Here is a 17,653-nt window from a genome sequence, read left to right on the forward strand (position 1 = left end):
ACCTTTCCACAAAAAGGAACACACATGAATATTAATGAGTCCACGGTCTAGTTTCGCGGGGCACGGCCTAGTGTCTTTTGGTATTGTTTAACTTTATAGGAATCATTTTATACATCATAAGTCAATATGTCACACTTATATTGAATGTTTGAGTATTTATTTGTGAGACATAATTTATTTTATGTTTACAAGGTACACTGGTGTGATCATTTGATACGACTGGAATCCTTTGTTAAAACTGCAATAGTAAATAAACAACATGAATTACAATGTAAACAAGAGTATAATCAATTACCAATTACAAATTCTTGTTTACTGATGGGTCCAAGGGTGGTGCCCCTGTTATTAGACCCAGGAAACTATTTTCTAGAATACCAGATAACAGCTCTCTTTTTACTGCAAAGCAAACGCCATATCAAATGCTCTTAAATGTATTCAAAGACATCCTAAACATAAACAGTATATAATCTTTTCAGACTCTCTTTCTTGCCTTCAGGCTATTGAAAACTTATCATTTAAACATCCACTTTTAATTGAAATTATTGAACTGTATAATGGTCATGCTACTGGCCAGTACGACATCGTCTTTTGTTAGTTAACCAGCCACGTTGGCATTTCTGGTAACACAATGGCCGATTTTGCTGCTAAGACAGCGCTCAACAAATCTGTGACACCACTTCTTATTTCATACTCACATTACAAAGCTAGCATTAGAACGTATATCCGTGATCTGATGCAGAAGAAGTGGGACACTTAAGTAGGTATTAATAAGTCTCATGCTATAAGGCCCTATGTTGGCTACACCTACTTGGGTTGTCAGTCCAGATTTGAGGAGGTCGTCACGCGACGAAATCACATTGACACACAAGATATACACATGAATATTTGCTTACAGGCGGAGATCCTCCGTTTTGTATCCTTTGTGATGAAAGAATCACGGTCAAGCATGTCTTGCTTGACTGTGTTGAATTCTCCACCACAAGGGATACTTATTAAAATCCCGAACTATACTGAGTCAAAAAAGAAACTTCACATTCTTTCTTGAGGACACTATAAAAGAACAAGAGATGGTAAGATGGTTAAATTGTTATTGTTGCATTGCTGAGATCTGTGTGATGTACTCGATACATTGACAGTGCCACAATCAGTTCCTACACCGCCGTTTCAAAACATGGGTATACAGAATGTCAAGTCACAAAAATTCGAATGGAGATTGGCAACCGATTTCGAATGGTCTGTGACGACAGTTGTCGTCTAAACATCTCAGCCCCGGTTCGTGCAGCCGGCAGAAATCTGTCACGTAGGTGACGTAGGTCTTCTGCTTGTGACGTCACACTTGGACGACCGGACCTTGGTCGACCAAAAGTGGTGCCAGTTTGTTGTAGACGACCTGGCAAGTCATACACTGTACGACGGCTGCATCCCATTGCTCTTGCGACGTCAATAACTGATCTTCCCGCTTGGAACATGCCAAAAGCACGTTCACGGTACACTTTTGACAATCATGGCATTTAAAGTACCGTTAGAACTGTGGTTTAAAAGTGTTTTTTCCAATTCTTGAGGCCAATGCAAACACGTGCAAATGAAGAAAACTTCGATGCGAAGATCACGTGATCGACCGCACGTGCATGCAAAACCTGATTTGGCACTAACGTCATTTGCACGGCGAATGGATGGGTTTGAGTGGGTTTTGCTAACGCAAGTCGAAAGATAGGGATTCCATTTCGAATACATATATATATCATCAGAGAAACATTATTCATTATATTTAAAAATTACATTTTGTGCAGCTTCTTGTTTGCCTAGGTATATGAAGGATCTTTTTAATAATGTAAATTCTCATTTAATTATTGCATTTTCGAAAGAATTACATTTGTTAAATGATTTAAATTTGTAAATAGATAAATATTGTATTATTGGTAGTTTAGATTAGTAACTGAGATTGCTAGTGACTGTACTCTCAAAGGGGATTGAAGTATTGTAAAGTTATTGTCCTCCTGAGAGGGTACGTAAGTCCCAAAACGCATGAAACTTAAACTTCCCAGGAATTTTAGACGTAGTATTCTTGTTATTTTAATTTTGGCTCGCATTTCTTACATTCGCCAGCAGCTGAAGGGACGGTGTAAATCCAACTGCGGCCCTTGTCGGTAGCAAAGGTGCTTTGGTCCCTTGTATGGTGATCTACCTTTAGTTGCTGGCGATCTATGGCCTGTTTTTATATGGTATTGTCCAAATAGTGATATTAGTTTTAACTTTCCACGCTAGTTTTAATGGTAATTGTGATGTCCTAATTGTTTTACTGTCCTTTGTCGACAGGTTTTCATAATACCAATATATTCCATTTCAGTGTTACATGTTCTCGTCACGATTTGGCTGAAATATTGCCGATGTGACATCAAATAATTACTCTCACTCACTCACTCACTCACGTCTCCTTGTGGAGGACTCGTTCTACCGCGGCTGATCTGGGATCGAAACGCTTCAAGGTTCGAGGAAGCGGATTCCAATCGGGTCCGTCTCTTGTCTTCCAGGTCGCCCAGTCTTTCCTACATGCAACGTCTACTGATCTCACAGTCGTCTACCACTGCTTCGAGTTTGGTTTTCTCGTAAGCGATTTGCTCCTCCATTTCGTTAGATTTACCCATGTCGTTCACGAGATCTCCACGTACGTGTTTTCAGACTTCGTCTAGGCCGTAAAGTTCCCTGAGGGGAAATCGGAAACCTAGTACCTTTACGGATCACCGCAACAAGACAACTGACACTGTAGGCAAGGTCACTTATATAGCCACGCGGTAACTTGACCTTTAACCACGGAACTATGGGAATCGTCATAAAAGGCCCGTGGACCAGCCAAGGCAATCGGCAAGTCACGTGCCTGACCACACAGGCCCACGCCATGCGGTATACGTATGTGAGACACTCAATATCCTCCCAAAGAAGCAACTCCAAAAGGCCCGTGCATAAGCGAGACAATGGATACAAGACTGTCAGGTACAGAATCTATTACGGTCAATTTCCCAAGCTATCACCCCCAAACTAGTCTACTGTTAACAATTTCGTTATGCCAGTTCTACCACACCGTGAAAGCCTCACTGAATAAAGAAATGTGCCAAGTGAGTCGTTGTTTGATAACCTAAACCTCGGCTTGTACCTCAGGCTCGAGGACACTGCCAGTGATGAAACTAAGGTCCTGCCATACCTTGGTATCATTACAGGTGTGGTCCATAATATGAAACTTGCGAGCTGGGCGACAGTCATGGACATCGTGGCTAAACATGTCCGCTCATGGAACTTAAGATGTATATTATATTTGTGAAATTATGACACACATCATGTTTATACAGCTCTTCGTATTCCTCATTGTTGTGAAAAGCCTGCTCCCTTGTCATATGTACGTTTCTATTCTTAGTGAGACTGACAAGTAATATAATGTAATGTACTCTCCAAACCAATAGGGGAAATAAAGAGTATCCACTGTATGGACTGCGGGTAGGGAAAACTGCTACGACGTACATGTGGGGCTGACCCGTGAAGGTTCGGAGTAGAATAGGCCGTCAGCAACCCAGGCTTGGTATATGAGGCGACTATGCCTGAGGTACGAAGCTACTAACGGGATCGGGTGGTCAAGCCCGCTGACTCGTTTGACACATGTTATTGGTTCCCACTTGCGCAGATGGACTCGATTATTTACAGACTGCCGCCTCATAGCTAGAATATTGCTGAGTGTGGCGTAAAACTAAACTCACTCACTCACATATGGGAGCTCGTGGTTGGGACACACTGCTCTGACGGCCACACGAGGGGTCCAGAAACACTGCTATGATGTACATGTAGGGTTTCGGGTTTAGGAAACATTGCTCTGACGTCCACATGAGGGGCTCGGCGTTCAGAAACACCGCACTGAAGTACATGTAGGGAGCTCGTGGTCAGGAAACACAACTCTGGTGTTCACGTAGGGACTAAGGGCTGGGAACACACTTGTGACATAGATAGAATAGAGTGCAGCTGAATGAGATTATATAATAAATCATTCAAACGTTATGGAATCTTTGTTAAGGTAAATGCTTGACAAAAGGGCACCTGATACATCATGCCCCATGAAGTATGGCAAGGTGTTCCTTGGTGTAGGAGATTTACCCCGGGGTCGCCATGTAGCAGATAAACCTGAAGGTTGGCAGTCGATGTTCGGTCTCACAACACCAAACTCCGTCAGAACGTGGTACTTATTACTTTATCTCGCAATCAATCGGATAAAACAGTTAAACTGGCATCAGTCCAAACCGTTATGTCTGCGAGCCAAGATATCGAGTGTCACAAACAACTGGCACTATGAGTCCAGTCAAGCCAATCTTCATATTTGTGCAACTGTCCTTCAGAAAGCATAATCCAGAAATACAGCCCTTCAACTCTTCATATATATTAACGCTTTGGTCTTTTTTACTAAAAAATCTGTTTATTGAGAAATAATAGTTCAAAATATACAGGAAGAGTAAAATATATGAAACAATAATTTCCATCATTAATTAGTTAAGATTATAGATACGCAGTAAAAGGCGCCTCAAGGTGGTGTCTAACAGCCATTATCACACGATACGCTTGTACAAATAGGAAAAGACCTATTTGCAATGGTCAAATACTCCAAACACCCTAGTGTTTGTAATTTGATGGGTCTTAAATCGTGAGTAATGATGTACAACGAAGAATCTTTGCACTTTGGTGTATGCATGGCATACTGTATTATGCATTCGGGACAAGAGAACATGTGCTGTGTTAGTACATCATGTACAAGAGATATATGTTGCAAAAATCCAGGAATATTGCATCAATAATATATGCATACATACAACCGTGGAACTGTAACCCATGGTGCTGGAATCATAGGGAGTTTCGTTATTTAAGGACACAAACACATGCTCCCAACAATGCGGACCAATGTCCCGGTCACAAGGGCAAGTCTTCTCTGGACACTGACGGCATCGGTGCCATACATACATTAAGACCTTAAAACCCACACATCCTCTTTGCAATACGCCAGTTTAACAGCCCACTTCACCACCAATTCCACAACACACTCCCCTTCCTCTAATCAATGGATATTTTCATTCTTTGACTTCAGTGCCAATAGCATCCGATCAGGAGAAGACGCTGTTTACAAATTGATTTTAATTTTAATGTTTCAAAAATCGTATTCCCATAGTTTTCCTATATTATGTCGAGGTTTGCGCAACATGTCCTAAACTAGGACGTCACAGACTGCCCCCGTTTGAAGAGGTCGTGCCACCCCCACCCTCAATCAAAACCATTCATCCTCCCTGTCAATAATCTAGTTTAACACCCTTCCCTCAATTGAATTTTTATATATAATTATATATATGGTTGAAGGAGTCGCTCTCAAAATTTTGACTTGTTACTGTACTATGTTACTGTAATATATATATATATATATATATATATATATATATATATATATATATATATATGGTTGAAGGAGTCGCTCTCAAAATTTTGACTTGTTACTGTACTATGTTGCGCAATAGGACTGAACCAAATCAGCAGAACCGAGATTGTTGTGTAATTAATGTTTTGACTTGGTTCCGACAACAAACAATATCAAGTAAGTTGTGTACGTTCCGTTGTTAGCCATGCTCGCATGATGACCCACAAACTAACAAACTAGGTCTTATACTAAACACAAAATGTTAGGGATCACAAATCGTTGTTGGGATAAATTCATGTGGAGAAGACTAAGCACAGAATTTAATACAAGTGACCTAGCAAAAACATTCAGCTTATTTGTTCCAGTATGAAGTGTAATTTTCCAGCATTAAAAAAGCGCCGTTTATGTTTGATATGACAAGTAATTCCCTCCTCTGAGACGCCAAGCAGACCTGAAGAATTGATGACTGCACTGCAATGGTTCTTGGTAACTAAGTGACGTTGTTCACCGGAGTTGTCTCTCCTTGATACGCTCTCTAGTACGTTATAATGTGAGGACAGCACAACATCAGACGACATCCAAACTCCAGGATCAATCTCTTCCTTGATCTGCAACAAAACATAATAATGTCAAGTGTGGAAAGTATATGAGATACAATAACACTCCACTCACTACATATCTAAGTCCTAACACGAACTTTCACGATAACAACTAACAACTGATAATGTATCAACTGATTTATTTATGACACTCATATTCCAACCTATTTATGTACCAGTGAACATACAATTACTACCTGTTTCTAAAGATTCCTTCTACCTCATTCGTAGCGTACAAGTTGAGGCAATATATCTAAATAGGATAAACCAGGTCCAAATCATGTCCGTTTGCTTGAAGTTCATCCAAAACACACCGCAAATAAACATGGTCGAGTATGTCAAGGAGGGACAATATCCTTGATAGTTGCAAGTTACTTTTACCAGCATCATCACAGCAGAACATGTCAGCACTGTGGAAGATGACAGTTCTCACCGGTATACATGTTCATGAGACGACGAAAGATCAGTGAAGCGCCCGTAAACGCTTCCTGAGATTTGGTCCGCGAGGTCGCCATGGAGCTCTGTGCATCTCTGTCTCAATGTATTTGCTTCTGTGTCTGTATGTGTCTGGATTTGTCTGTGTGTCTGTGTGGTGTTTATCGCCCCAAGTATGAGAAGTCTGTTTAGACCTTCAGTGTTTCTGTGTATCAGTGTGTGCTTGTGTGAGTGTATCTGTATGCGTCGGCGTGTTGAACGTCGTGTGTGTGTGTGTCTTTGTGTCTGTGTGTTGCTTAACGCATCAGGTATACGTGCTGATGCCTTGTTTCATAATGTGAACAAAGATCTGTTTCGACGGAATCACGCCATGAAAAAAGACCCTGAAAACTCACATATCCAGTTTCTGAGTATGTAATAGTAGAAGCCGCAGCAGCCAGCAGCAGCAGCAGCAGCAGCAGCAGCAGCAGCAGCAGCAGCAGCAGCAGCAGTAGTAGTAGTAGTAGTAGTAGTAGTAGTAGTAGTAACAGAACCACAACTAGTACCGTGTGAAGATATCATGAAACTGATATCGTTCTCACCTCAGACAGTGATCTTCTCTTCATACATTGCGATAAGCAGCATGATGAGGAAACCAGTCAGTATCCCAATGTTGTGCATCACAAACACCAACTTCCGGTGTGTGGTGGCGTTGTTGAGAAGAGACGGCAACTGTAAATACACACACGATATTAATCGTGAATACATTCATTACCACGCATATAGATAATAGGGACATCACAGATATCACAGATTAAATTAGTTTATGCGGGGAGCGAGGGAGGAAGTAAGTTAGGTTTAGCACAGCTTCAGAAAATACCTCGCTAATGTCATGGTGCATCAGTTCAACACCAACAGAAAGTCCAGTCACAGTTCTTACCGCCCACTCAAACTGAAGTCATGACCACCTACTGGGACTCGCCAACATGGGAAGCGCTAACAACACAGTAAATGATATAAGGAGTTGATGCAAGTTACCAGATCGACAAGGGCGATGTAGAGGAACAACCCCGCAGTGACGGCAAATATCCACCGTCGGACCAGAGGGTCTGTCGAGATAGAGAGTCCAATGAAGAGTCCTATAAACGCCGTCAGGGCAGACACGAAGTTCCAACACAGCGCCCTCTTGAAGGACATCCCGCTCGATATCAGCACTGCAAAGTCCCCTAAGACAGAAGAAAGAAGTCGGCAATATAACACTGACACTAAGCAGGGTTACATCAAGTGAAGAAAGTGGACATACGTTCAAATATTCGTGTCGGTGTTACTTATGTCTGTTATCCAGCCCTTGGTTACCATTCCTACAGGTGCTTGAATGGAACTGACCCTTCAAGCGAAAATAAACAATGACGGGGTTTCCCCATTAACTTTCCCTCTGTTTCCTTTATCACCTGTTTCAGCTGTCAGACCGAACACACTATGAGTATACTTGATATATCACCGTGGTACTTACCCAATTCGTGCGGCAGTTCGTGGCAGAAGATTGCAATGCTGGTGGTGATGCCACTTGTGACGTTCAGGCTGAAGGCGGCACCTAGAGCCAGACCGTCGGCGAAGTTGTGAACAGCGTCCCCCAGTATCACCATGAGGGCAAGTGTCGAGAATCCTGTAGAAGCGTCAAAGGAGCGTTCGTTAAGGCATGGGAAACTTTTGGTCAGGTGCATAACCACCTCCATTTCATTGGACAATGCTGAAAGTTATTTTCAGCCTTGTTCCAATTTGGAACTTGAAACCAAATTCAGACATGACAGACATGAACTAGCCGGTAGCTTGCCATACTAAAGATTAAGTGACATAGAGAAGGTTTACGTCGGAAAGTTACAGTGGAATTTCAGAGAAGCTCTCAATGTCTCGTGTTGGTGCATGACGTGTCAGTGTACCAGGGCTGCATGAGACAATTTCAGACCTTTCACTCACAACCTTGAATGCCAGTCCAAGCATGGATCTTAAAAAATACCTAAATACGTTGGTTATTTTTCGTTCATATCTAATATTCAAGTCACCTAAGTCAGTTCGAAATGAGATAATCAGTGAAATCTGGGGATCGCTACGTCTAGAAACGTCTACCCACCCGACTTTTTCTCCTTCTCTTCCATGACCAAGCCGCCTGGCTGTTTTGTCTGAAATGAAATTTAACACCTGTATACAGGCTCCAAATATGACATACGAATCGATGATCCGTCTTCACATGGACTGTCCTAGCGACCTCAACATCAAACGCAGGTGTGGCGAAGTTTTACGCTCGTGACTTCTTAAAGTCAACGTCCTTGAAAGGTTTAGTTTCAGCTTCATGTGTTCCTATTCTACCGAACTATGTAACTGTTTTAGCTCAATCATCAGGCATTAACGTAGTAATATTTTCATGGTATCGTTTTTTGCGTTATCACTCACGACATTTCTGGAATCGTCCAAACCCCCGAGCTCAACAGACGAGTTCCCATGTGAGTGCTGCAACAAGAACGACACACAGTGTAGGCACGACGTACATCATGTAAACATCTGCATGACTGACTCTTCATTTTCCAACGAAACTCGTCAACAAGTAACAGTAACAAGGGTCACGTCCTTACTGACTGATGTACTGGCGTCAGTGAGTAACAAGGAACACGTCCTTACTGATTGATGTACAGGCGTCAGTGAGTAACAAGGAACACGTCCTTAATGATTGATGTACTGGCGTCAGTGAGTAACAAGGATCACATCCTTACTGACTGATGTACAGGCGTCAGTGAGTAACAAGGATCACATCCTTACTGATTGATGTACTGGCGTCAGTGAGTAACAAGGATCACATCCTTACTGATTGATGTACTGGCGTCAGTGAGTAACAAGGAACACATCCTTACTGATTGATGTACTGGCGTCAGTGAGTAACAAGGATCACATCCTTACTGATTGATGTACTGGCGTCAGTGAGTGAGTAACAAGGGTCACGTCCTTACTGACTGATGTACTGGCGTCAGTGAGTAACAAGGAACACATCCTTACTGATTGATGTACTGGCGTCAGTGAGTAACAAGGATCACATCCTTACTGATTGATGTACTGGCGTCAGTGAGTAACAAGGATCACATCCTTACTGATTGATGTACTGGCGTCAGTGAGTAACAAGGATCACATCCTTACTGATTGATGTACTGGCGTCAGTGAGTAACAAGGATCACATCCTTACTGACTGATGTACTGGCGTCAGTGAGTAACAAGGAACACGTCCTTACTGATTGATGTACTGGCGTCAGTGAGTAACAAGGATCACATCCTTACTGATTGATGTACTGGCGTCAGTGAGTAACAAGGATCACATCCTTACTGACTGATGTACTGGCGTCAGTGAGTAACAAGGATCACATCCTTACTGATTGATGTACTGGCGTCAGTGAGTAACAAGGATCACATCCTTACTGATTGATGTACTGGCGTCAGTGAGTAACAAGGATCACATCCTTACTGATTGATGTACTGGCGTCAGTGAGTAACAAGGATCACATCCTTACTGATTGATGTACTGGCGTCAGTGAGTAACAAGGATCACATCCTTACTGATTGATGTACTGGCGTCAGTGAGTGAGTAACAAGGGTCACGTCCTTACTGACTGATGTACTGGCGTCAGTGAGTAACAAGGAACACATCCTTACTGATTGATGTACTGGCGTCAGTGAGTAACAAGGATCACATCCTTACTGATTGATGTACTGGCGTCAGTGAGTAACAAGGATCACATCCTTACTGATTGATGTACTGGCGTCAGTGAGTAACAAGGATCACATCCTTACTGACTGATGTACTGGCGTCAGTGAGTAACAAGGATCACATCCTTACTGACTGATGTACTGGCGTCAGTGAGTAACAAGGAACACGTCCTTACTGATTGATGTACTGGCGTCAGTGAGTAACAAGGATCACATCCTTACTGATTGATGTACTGGCGTCAGTGAGTAACAAGGATCACATCCTTACTGACTGATGTACTGGCGTCAGTGAGTAACAAGGAACACGTCCTTAATGATTGATGTACTGGCGTCAGTGAGTAACAAGGATCACATCCTTACTGATTGATGTACTGGCGTCAGTGAGTAACAAGGATCACATCCTTACTGATTGATGTACTGGCGTCAGTGAGTGAGTAACAAGGAACACATCCTTACTGACTGATGTACAGGCGTCAGTGAGTAACAAGGGTCACATCCTTACTGATTGATGTACTGGCGTCAGTGAGTAACAAGGAACACGTCCTTAATGATTGATGTACTGGCGTCAGTGAGTAACAAGGGTCACATCCTTACTGATTGATGTACTGGCGTCAGTGACTAACAAGGAACACGTCCTTAATGATTGATGTACTGGCGTCAGTGAGTAACAAGGGTCACATCCTTACTGATTGATGTACTGGCGTCAGTGAGTAACAAGGAACACGTCCTTAATGATTGATGTACTGGCGTCAGTGAGTAACAAGGGTCACATCCTTACTGATTGGTGTACTGGCGTCAGTGAGTAACAAGGATCACATCCTTACTGATTGATGTACTGGCGTCAGTGAGTGAGTAACAAGGAACACGTCCTTACTGATTGATGTACTGGCGTCAGTGAGTAACAAGGAACACGTCCTTAATGATTGATGTACTGGCGTCAGTGAGTAACAAGGATCACATCCTTACTGACTGATGTACTGGCGTCAGTGAGTAACAAGGGTCACGTCCTTACTGAATAATGTACTGGCGTCAGTGAGTAACAAGGAACACGTCCTTAATGATTGATGTACTGGCGTCAGTGAGTAACAAGGAACACGTCCTTACTGATTGATGTACTGGCGTCAGTGAATAACAAGGATCACATCCTTACTGATTGATGTACTGCTCTCGGTCAGTAACAGGCATGACGTCCTTACTGAATAATGTACAGGCGTCAGTGAGTAACAAGGATCATGTCCTTACTGACGGATGTACCGGCCTCAGTAACAAGGGTCACGTCCTTACTGAATAATGTACTGGCGTCAGTCAGTAACAAGGATCACGTCCTTACTGACGGATGTACCGGCCTCAGTAACAAGGGTCACGTCCTTACTGAATAATGTACAGGCGTCAGTCAGTAACAAGGATCACGTCCTTACTGAAGGATGTACAGGCGTCAGTCAGTCAGTAACGAGGTATTCTGAACGCGTTTGCTCAGTACGAGGTCCAGTATGCGAGTAAACCATGTTTTGTTTGTTGTGAAATCTATATTGAATGGCTGTGTATTACGCTCTATTTCTTCATAACGAACTGGGTAACGCTGCCTGGATATGAAAAGCTACTTACACCATGTCCGGGGCCAAGGAGCATCATGAGAGCTTCCAACAAGTAGAATCCATATGTACCTGGAGACGAAAGAGATTATTGTCTGCTGTGAACAGCCTTCACAGAACAAATATGTGGTTCGTGGTTTTACCTTCCGTCTCCTCTTATACTGTTGTCGTTTCATGGATCAGGAATTTCAAAGGCAAAATAACGTTCATATTGATATGATAGTCGTTAATGTGTGTTTAAGAACTACTGAGATTTTGTCACTTGAGGTGAGGTGAGGTGAGGTGAACTCGTCGCGATTTTAACCTTGTCCATGATTATTAAAGTATACACACTATGGTGGAGTTTTAAGGGATACTTTTCATGACTCCTGGGCTTTCTATTGACAAACCAACACCTTTGCCTTGACATGTGGAAGTCTATCTCACCTGCAGCTATAACCACAGCGTACCACGTGTATTCCTCTATCACTGGACCGGGTGTCTCGGCATGCGCATGCGCGTCTTCGCCTTCCCCATGGTTGTGAACACCAAGCGCCTACAACGACACAACGACAAAGTGGTCCCTGTACTTGTTCCCCGGTTATTTATTGTGTTTCCTCACAAGAGACGCCGTGATGATTATAAGACTGATCCGCGAAGACCCTGTTTAGAATTATTTTCCTGCAACCCATGCTTATCCAGACGCTGACGCATGCACACACACACACACACCCAAACAAACACACACACACACACAAACACACACACACACAACTCCCGTTGGTGGGTACCCATGTGTACTACTGACCTGAGGTATGAGATGCAAGAGAGAGTCTGTGAAAAGTGTTCCGACAGCAAGACCCACGAAGATAGCCATGACCGCTGTGTAGCAGAGGCCCTTGGGGAAGGGGAAAAGGATAGCGCCCACTACAGCGGTCAGACAGATGATCAGCGTGGCCAGGGATCCGTACCCGTACCCTGAAACAGGCATAACATAAACTGCGAAAACAAGCGTGCATACTGACGAATAAACAGATCAATATCTGTGACACCAAAGTTAATTTAGAGCTACTATCTCCATGTCTATAGACCTGTATTTGGTGTGAAACTTATATATGGCACAGGCTGCTGTCAAGAACGTACAGTGAAGTAGCAATCAAGTGTTGCTTGTCTAGTCACAGATCAGCAAGAACAACAAGATCAGTACAGTGATGTAGCAATTAAGTGTTGCTTGTCTAGTCACAGATCAGCAGGAACAACAAGATCAGTACAGTGATGTAGCAATCAAGTGTTGCTGGTCTATTCACAGATCAGCAGGAACAACAAGATCAGTACAGTGATGTAGCAATAAAGTGTTGCTTGTCTAGTCACAGATCAGCAGGAACTCAAAGCTAGGTACGTGTTCTACCACGGTGACGTGGATTCTGCGTGCTGTGACACACTTTTGTGGGGACCCGGACTGACGCTCTGTTATAGAGGGGTGTGGGGGAGGGGGAGGGGTGCTGGGTGGGTGGTGGAGGGATGTTGTAGTTTGGGTGTTTGTTTGCACTGGCATGGAAACCTGTGTTCAGCAGGGTGGGCGTTGCTGGTTATACGATGAGGAGTATGGAGTATTGGATATTTCGGAAAGAGGACCGGAAAAAGATCGGGTTCCCCCGAAAATATGTTTTTAGTGACATTCCCCAGCTCTTTTCAAAAGTTCATGCTATATTCCGGCAAGTATCGATTTTCACCGTTAGCCACTACACTATTATGTGATGAGGAGTACGGAGAATATGACTCACGTTCGGCCGTGCTTGGAGTGGCTGTTGTTGTGGCGGTGGTGTTAGGGACACATGACCCTGCTACCTGCATATACACCAGAGTAGGAGACATCTCTACAAACTTAGTCTTAGTGACGACATCATCATGACCCACGCCGTGGATGGCCTTGATCTCATCGACAGAGTAACAATCTCTGGGAACCTGGGAACACATGACAAGGGAAATAACGTTGGTAACACTGCTGTAACGTATTGTATCACTGTAAAGTATTTCACAATAGTAAGGTATTTCATAACCATAGTAACGATTTCCATTACCAGGACGTTTTTCAGAACCAGAACCTGTTCCGTCAGCATAAACCTAACAGATTCTTAGACATTATCTGATTAATGGACTGATACCAACAAATGTGCGAGTTTAATACAACCAGCATCTGAGGAGTCTTCCACATACCGTGACGGTGCCGTGGTCGTGACCGCTGTGCGTCTGACGCTTCACACGTGGAGCAATGTCGACACTCCTCCTCCTCCTGTGGTCGTGTCCTGAGTGGTCATCTTCATGTTCTGTACCAGTGAGCTTTAGCTTGACCATCAGTGCTCTCAGCTCTACAAAGGAGAGAAGATCCCACCACCAAGATACACCACGATGTCTGTCCTTATGGAGCCTACTGTCTTGTATTGTGTACGGAAAGAGGCGGGGACAGTTATATATATATACACACACACACATATATATACGTATACATACGTATACATACATATACATATATATATATATGTGTGTGTATATAATATATATAGAGATATACACTATATATACGTATATATATATACATGTGTTGTGTGTGTGTGTGTGTCTGTCTGACTCGATTATCCACAAACAGTTAGATAATTTTAGACAGAAACATTCCTTTAGGTATTGAATATCAACCTAATGATATATATATATATTCAATACCTAAAGGAATGTTTCTGTCTAAAATTATCTAACTGTTTGTGGATAATCGAGTCAGACAGACGGACAGACAGACAGACAGACAGGCAGGCAGGCAGGCAGGCAGACAGACAAAAAGACAGACAAACAGATAGATAGAAAACAAAATACTTGTGTTTGTGAGCGTGTTGTTGATAGCGGCGAGGCGGGAGAACAGGTCGTTGATGATGTTGCTTGGAGTAGGAAGAAGACGGCACTTTTCCTTGATCGGTGACCCTGCAAGTTACATTAACATAACTACATGTAATTTACTTCGTTGACTTCATGTAAGTTGAGAGTTATTAGGCACAACAAACAACCACATAATGTTTCTTATTTCATACAGCACAGATAAAAACGTACATACTACAGATTGCCAAGTACATCGGGTTTTTCCAAAAGAATGTTTGTAAGAGGGAGTAATGCCTCATCTGTGAAGAGTAATACCATGTACTGATAACGTCTTATGTGTGACGGCCTGACCTACCTTCAAGGAGATGATAGACAATGAAGGAGGTGACATCTTTAAGTCTATCCCCCTCAATGTGCTCCCCCTCCTCTTCCAGCTGATAGAACACGGCGTCAGGACTCAAACACTTAAGTAAAGGAAAAGACAATTCTTCAAGCAATCGTACCGACAGACGACTTCATTGTAGATTACATTCATTACAATTAGTTATCAGTTCGGCAGCATCTTGTCTTAACTGTTCAGTTCTGTGTCAAGGGCCGGTTCATTGTGTATTTAAGGGTACCCGGATCGATCTATATTCATATCACTGTTTTTGGTTGTTATAGCAATAGGCCAGGATCAGCTTCTTAGCTGATTAATTTAACTTCAAATATATATAATGTTCTTACTAATCAGTTGCACTATACTGTATCCACGTGAAGACTGTTGAGAAGGTTGACATTTGATCAAAGTTTAGATTGTAATTGTCATATACAGAGCAAATTAAACTCCAATATAAATAAGTGAATAACACGGGCATAAATTTGTTCAAGATAATTCAAATGTAGATATTTCCACATTGTCGTGTTTTACCTGTATGGATGTGCGTATGGTTGTGTTTTCTATGTTTAATCAGTGTGCTGGCGTATAGTTCTTGTCTACAATTGCTCCGTATAGTGTAAGACTGATCTATTTCATTAATTCTGTATCTTGTTTGTAACTCCAGAATGGTAGTTTCAAGTATGTATGTATGTATGTTGGTATAATGATATTATTTCGTACATTGTCTCATGGACAATACATTTGATCAGTGTGTCCTATTTCACGTTGGGCTGCTGCTTGGCTGCTGGGTGCTCGTAACACGCTCCCGTGTCCCCGAGAGGGTAGGTTTCTTCTTTCTATGGTCTGTTTCATGATATGTCACATGAAATGTCACTTGTAGTAATAATAATGGTATGTATGCCATTTTGCTCATTACCTGTGTGAGATTATACAATGTATTAGCAATATACGTTGTTTATCTAGACATACGTTATTCAGATATGTTTATACATATGCGAGACCATGCGTTCATCAGGTGTTTATGCCTGTATATATGAACTCATGTGTGCATCAAATACATTTTAACGTATACATACACATACATTGTGCAGTTATTGTATTTACAGTCCCTTCTACTTCTTTTACTTCTATGTCTGGAATAAAAAACATATTCACCTCACAACCCGTAAATTTCATATCTCCTTTATAAATCCATGTACGCTCCATCACAACCTATAAACATCAGGCTTAGAACTATAACGACTTATACACAGATGAACAGAGACAAGGACTAAAAATTTCAGTCTGGTTCTATCATGAATACATCTTCGGTATTCTATGCGTTCGTGTAAAAGAACCTTTACCACGGCATCAATGACTGGAACGTTGTCTCCTTTGTGGTCGTGGTCGTGGTCGTGGTCGTGGTTGTGGTTGTGGTGGTCAGCCTCCTTGTGATTTGTCTCCCCTGTGTGGTCTGCTGCTGTCTTGATCGACTTTGCGATGTGTTCCAGCGCGTGCTCAAGAGACTCCGTTTCTATGTCACCATGACCTTCCTCGAACAGAATGCTCTGAACCTTCTCCCGATAATACTCAAACGTGTTGATGGTTGGGTCGACATTCTGCCGGCAGTAGTTGGTGATGTTGTAGATGTAGTAGAAGATGACAATCGTGGCGTTGTGAAACTGTTCCTCGTTCAAACCCACGCTGGTGTCGGCACCCACGACGGTGAACAGACCAGAGACGTTGAGACACTGACAACAAGACAAGAAAATTATTGTACAATGTCATGAATCGGCACAAACGTGCTGTGGTGTTTACTCGGAGTTAGTGGTCAGTGGTCAGCCACTAGTCCTAGCATAGCAAACCAGCTCGGTCAGTATATCGTGTTACAGCTGGATATCAATAGCAGCCTGCGGCATGTTATAACATCACCTTGTTACAGCATCTCTCTCTCTCTCTCTCTCTCTCTCTCTCTCTCTCTCTCTCTCTCTCTCTCTCTCTCTCTCTCTCCCTCCCTCTCCCTCTCTCTCTCTCTCTCTCTCTCTCTCTCTCTCTCCGTAAGGCTAGGGTTTATACTTAAATGTTCAAGTTCAGTTTTAGCATGAAGGTGTCGACGACTGTCACCCACACTATCTCCGTTACATATATGATGACCCATCTACAGCCAATCGTTACTGGATCACTCATGGTGGATCAGCAGTTGTTCTTCATTGAGTCATAACCGCGATGTCGGCCATGCTTCCCCTGCCACGTTCTCTATACTTGGGGCACTGAATTACTGTGTGATGTACTGCGTGACTTCAATCACGTGCACAAATACAATTTGGCAGGTGCCCTCCGACCCGAACTTTGTTTGTAATACTGATGATTGGGGGCTGGTATTGATAGGTTTCACACACTTCTGTATATCTCTACAGTAAAGGAAGACATTTAACCTTAAGAACCTCATCACTATGTCAGGAATACACGGGTGAGTAGTGACCACAAGCACTGGCAGCGGGTAAATCAACATGACAGCATTGTCAAAACACACAGGGTTTCTCCAGTTCGGAAACAACTTGTAAGTATGTATGGAATATCTACTAAATACTTTCAACCGACTGCGCCCAAAGCAGCGACCTTAACAATACCCTGTATAGTGCGTTAATATTTTCTT

At 42.7% G+C, this 17,653-nt stretch overlaps 1 protein-coding gene across 1 annotated transcript in view; it reads right to left on the reverse strand.

Annotated features, from left to right (window-relative positions):
• Positions 1-5,737: 5,737 nt before the first annotated feature.
• Positions 5,738-17,653, reverse strand: part of LOC137298309 (zinc transporter ZIP4-like) — a 36,491-nt gene continuing 24,575 nt past the window's right edge. The window contains exons 2-15 of the mRNA XM_067830508.1: positions 16,362-16,748; positions 14,995-15,103; positions 14,640-14,744; positions 13,989-14,140; positions 13,556-13,736; positions 12,580-12,749; positions 12,219-12,327; positions 11,806-11,864; positions 8,902-8,958; positions 8,582-8,630; positions 7,964-8,116; positions 7,489-7,676; positions 7,053-7,182; positions 5,738-6,045 (exon numbers count right to left, since the gene is read on the reverse strand). Of these exons, the coding sequence (XP_067686609.1) occupies positions 7,054-7,182; positions 7,489-7,676; positions 7,964-8,116; positions 8,582-8,630; positions 8,902-8,958; positions 11,806-11,864; positions 12,219-12,327; positions 12,580-12,749; positions 13,556-13,736; positions 13,989-14,140; positions 14,640-14,744; positions 14,995-15,103; positions 16,362-16,748 (1,848 nt within the window). The 3' untranslated portion in view covers positions 5,738-6,045; position 7,053. The remainder of the gene's footprint in view (positions 6,046-7,052; positions 7,183-7,488; positions 7,677-7,963; positions 8,117-8,581; positions 8,631-8,901; positions 8,959-11,805; positions 11,865-12,218; positions 12,328-12,579; positions 12,750-13,555; positions 13,737-13,988; positions 14,141-14,639; positions 14,745-14,994; positions 15,104-16,361; positions 16,749-17,653) is intronic.

Source organism: Haliotis asinina, chromosome 10, assembly GCF_037392515.1.
Source record: "Haliotis asinina isolate JCU_RB_2024 chromosome 10, JCU_Hal_asi_v2, whole genome shotgun sequence".
Classification (NCBI taxonomy): Eukaryota; Metazoa; Mollusca; class Gastropoda; order Lepetellida; family Haliotidae; genus Haliotis; species Haliotis asinina.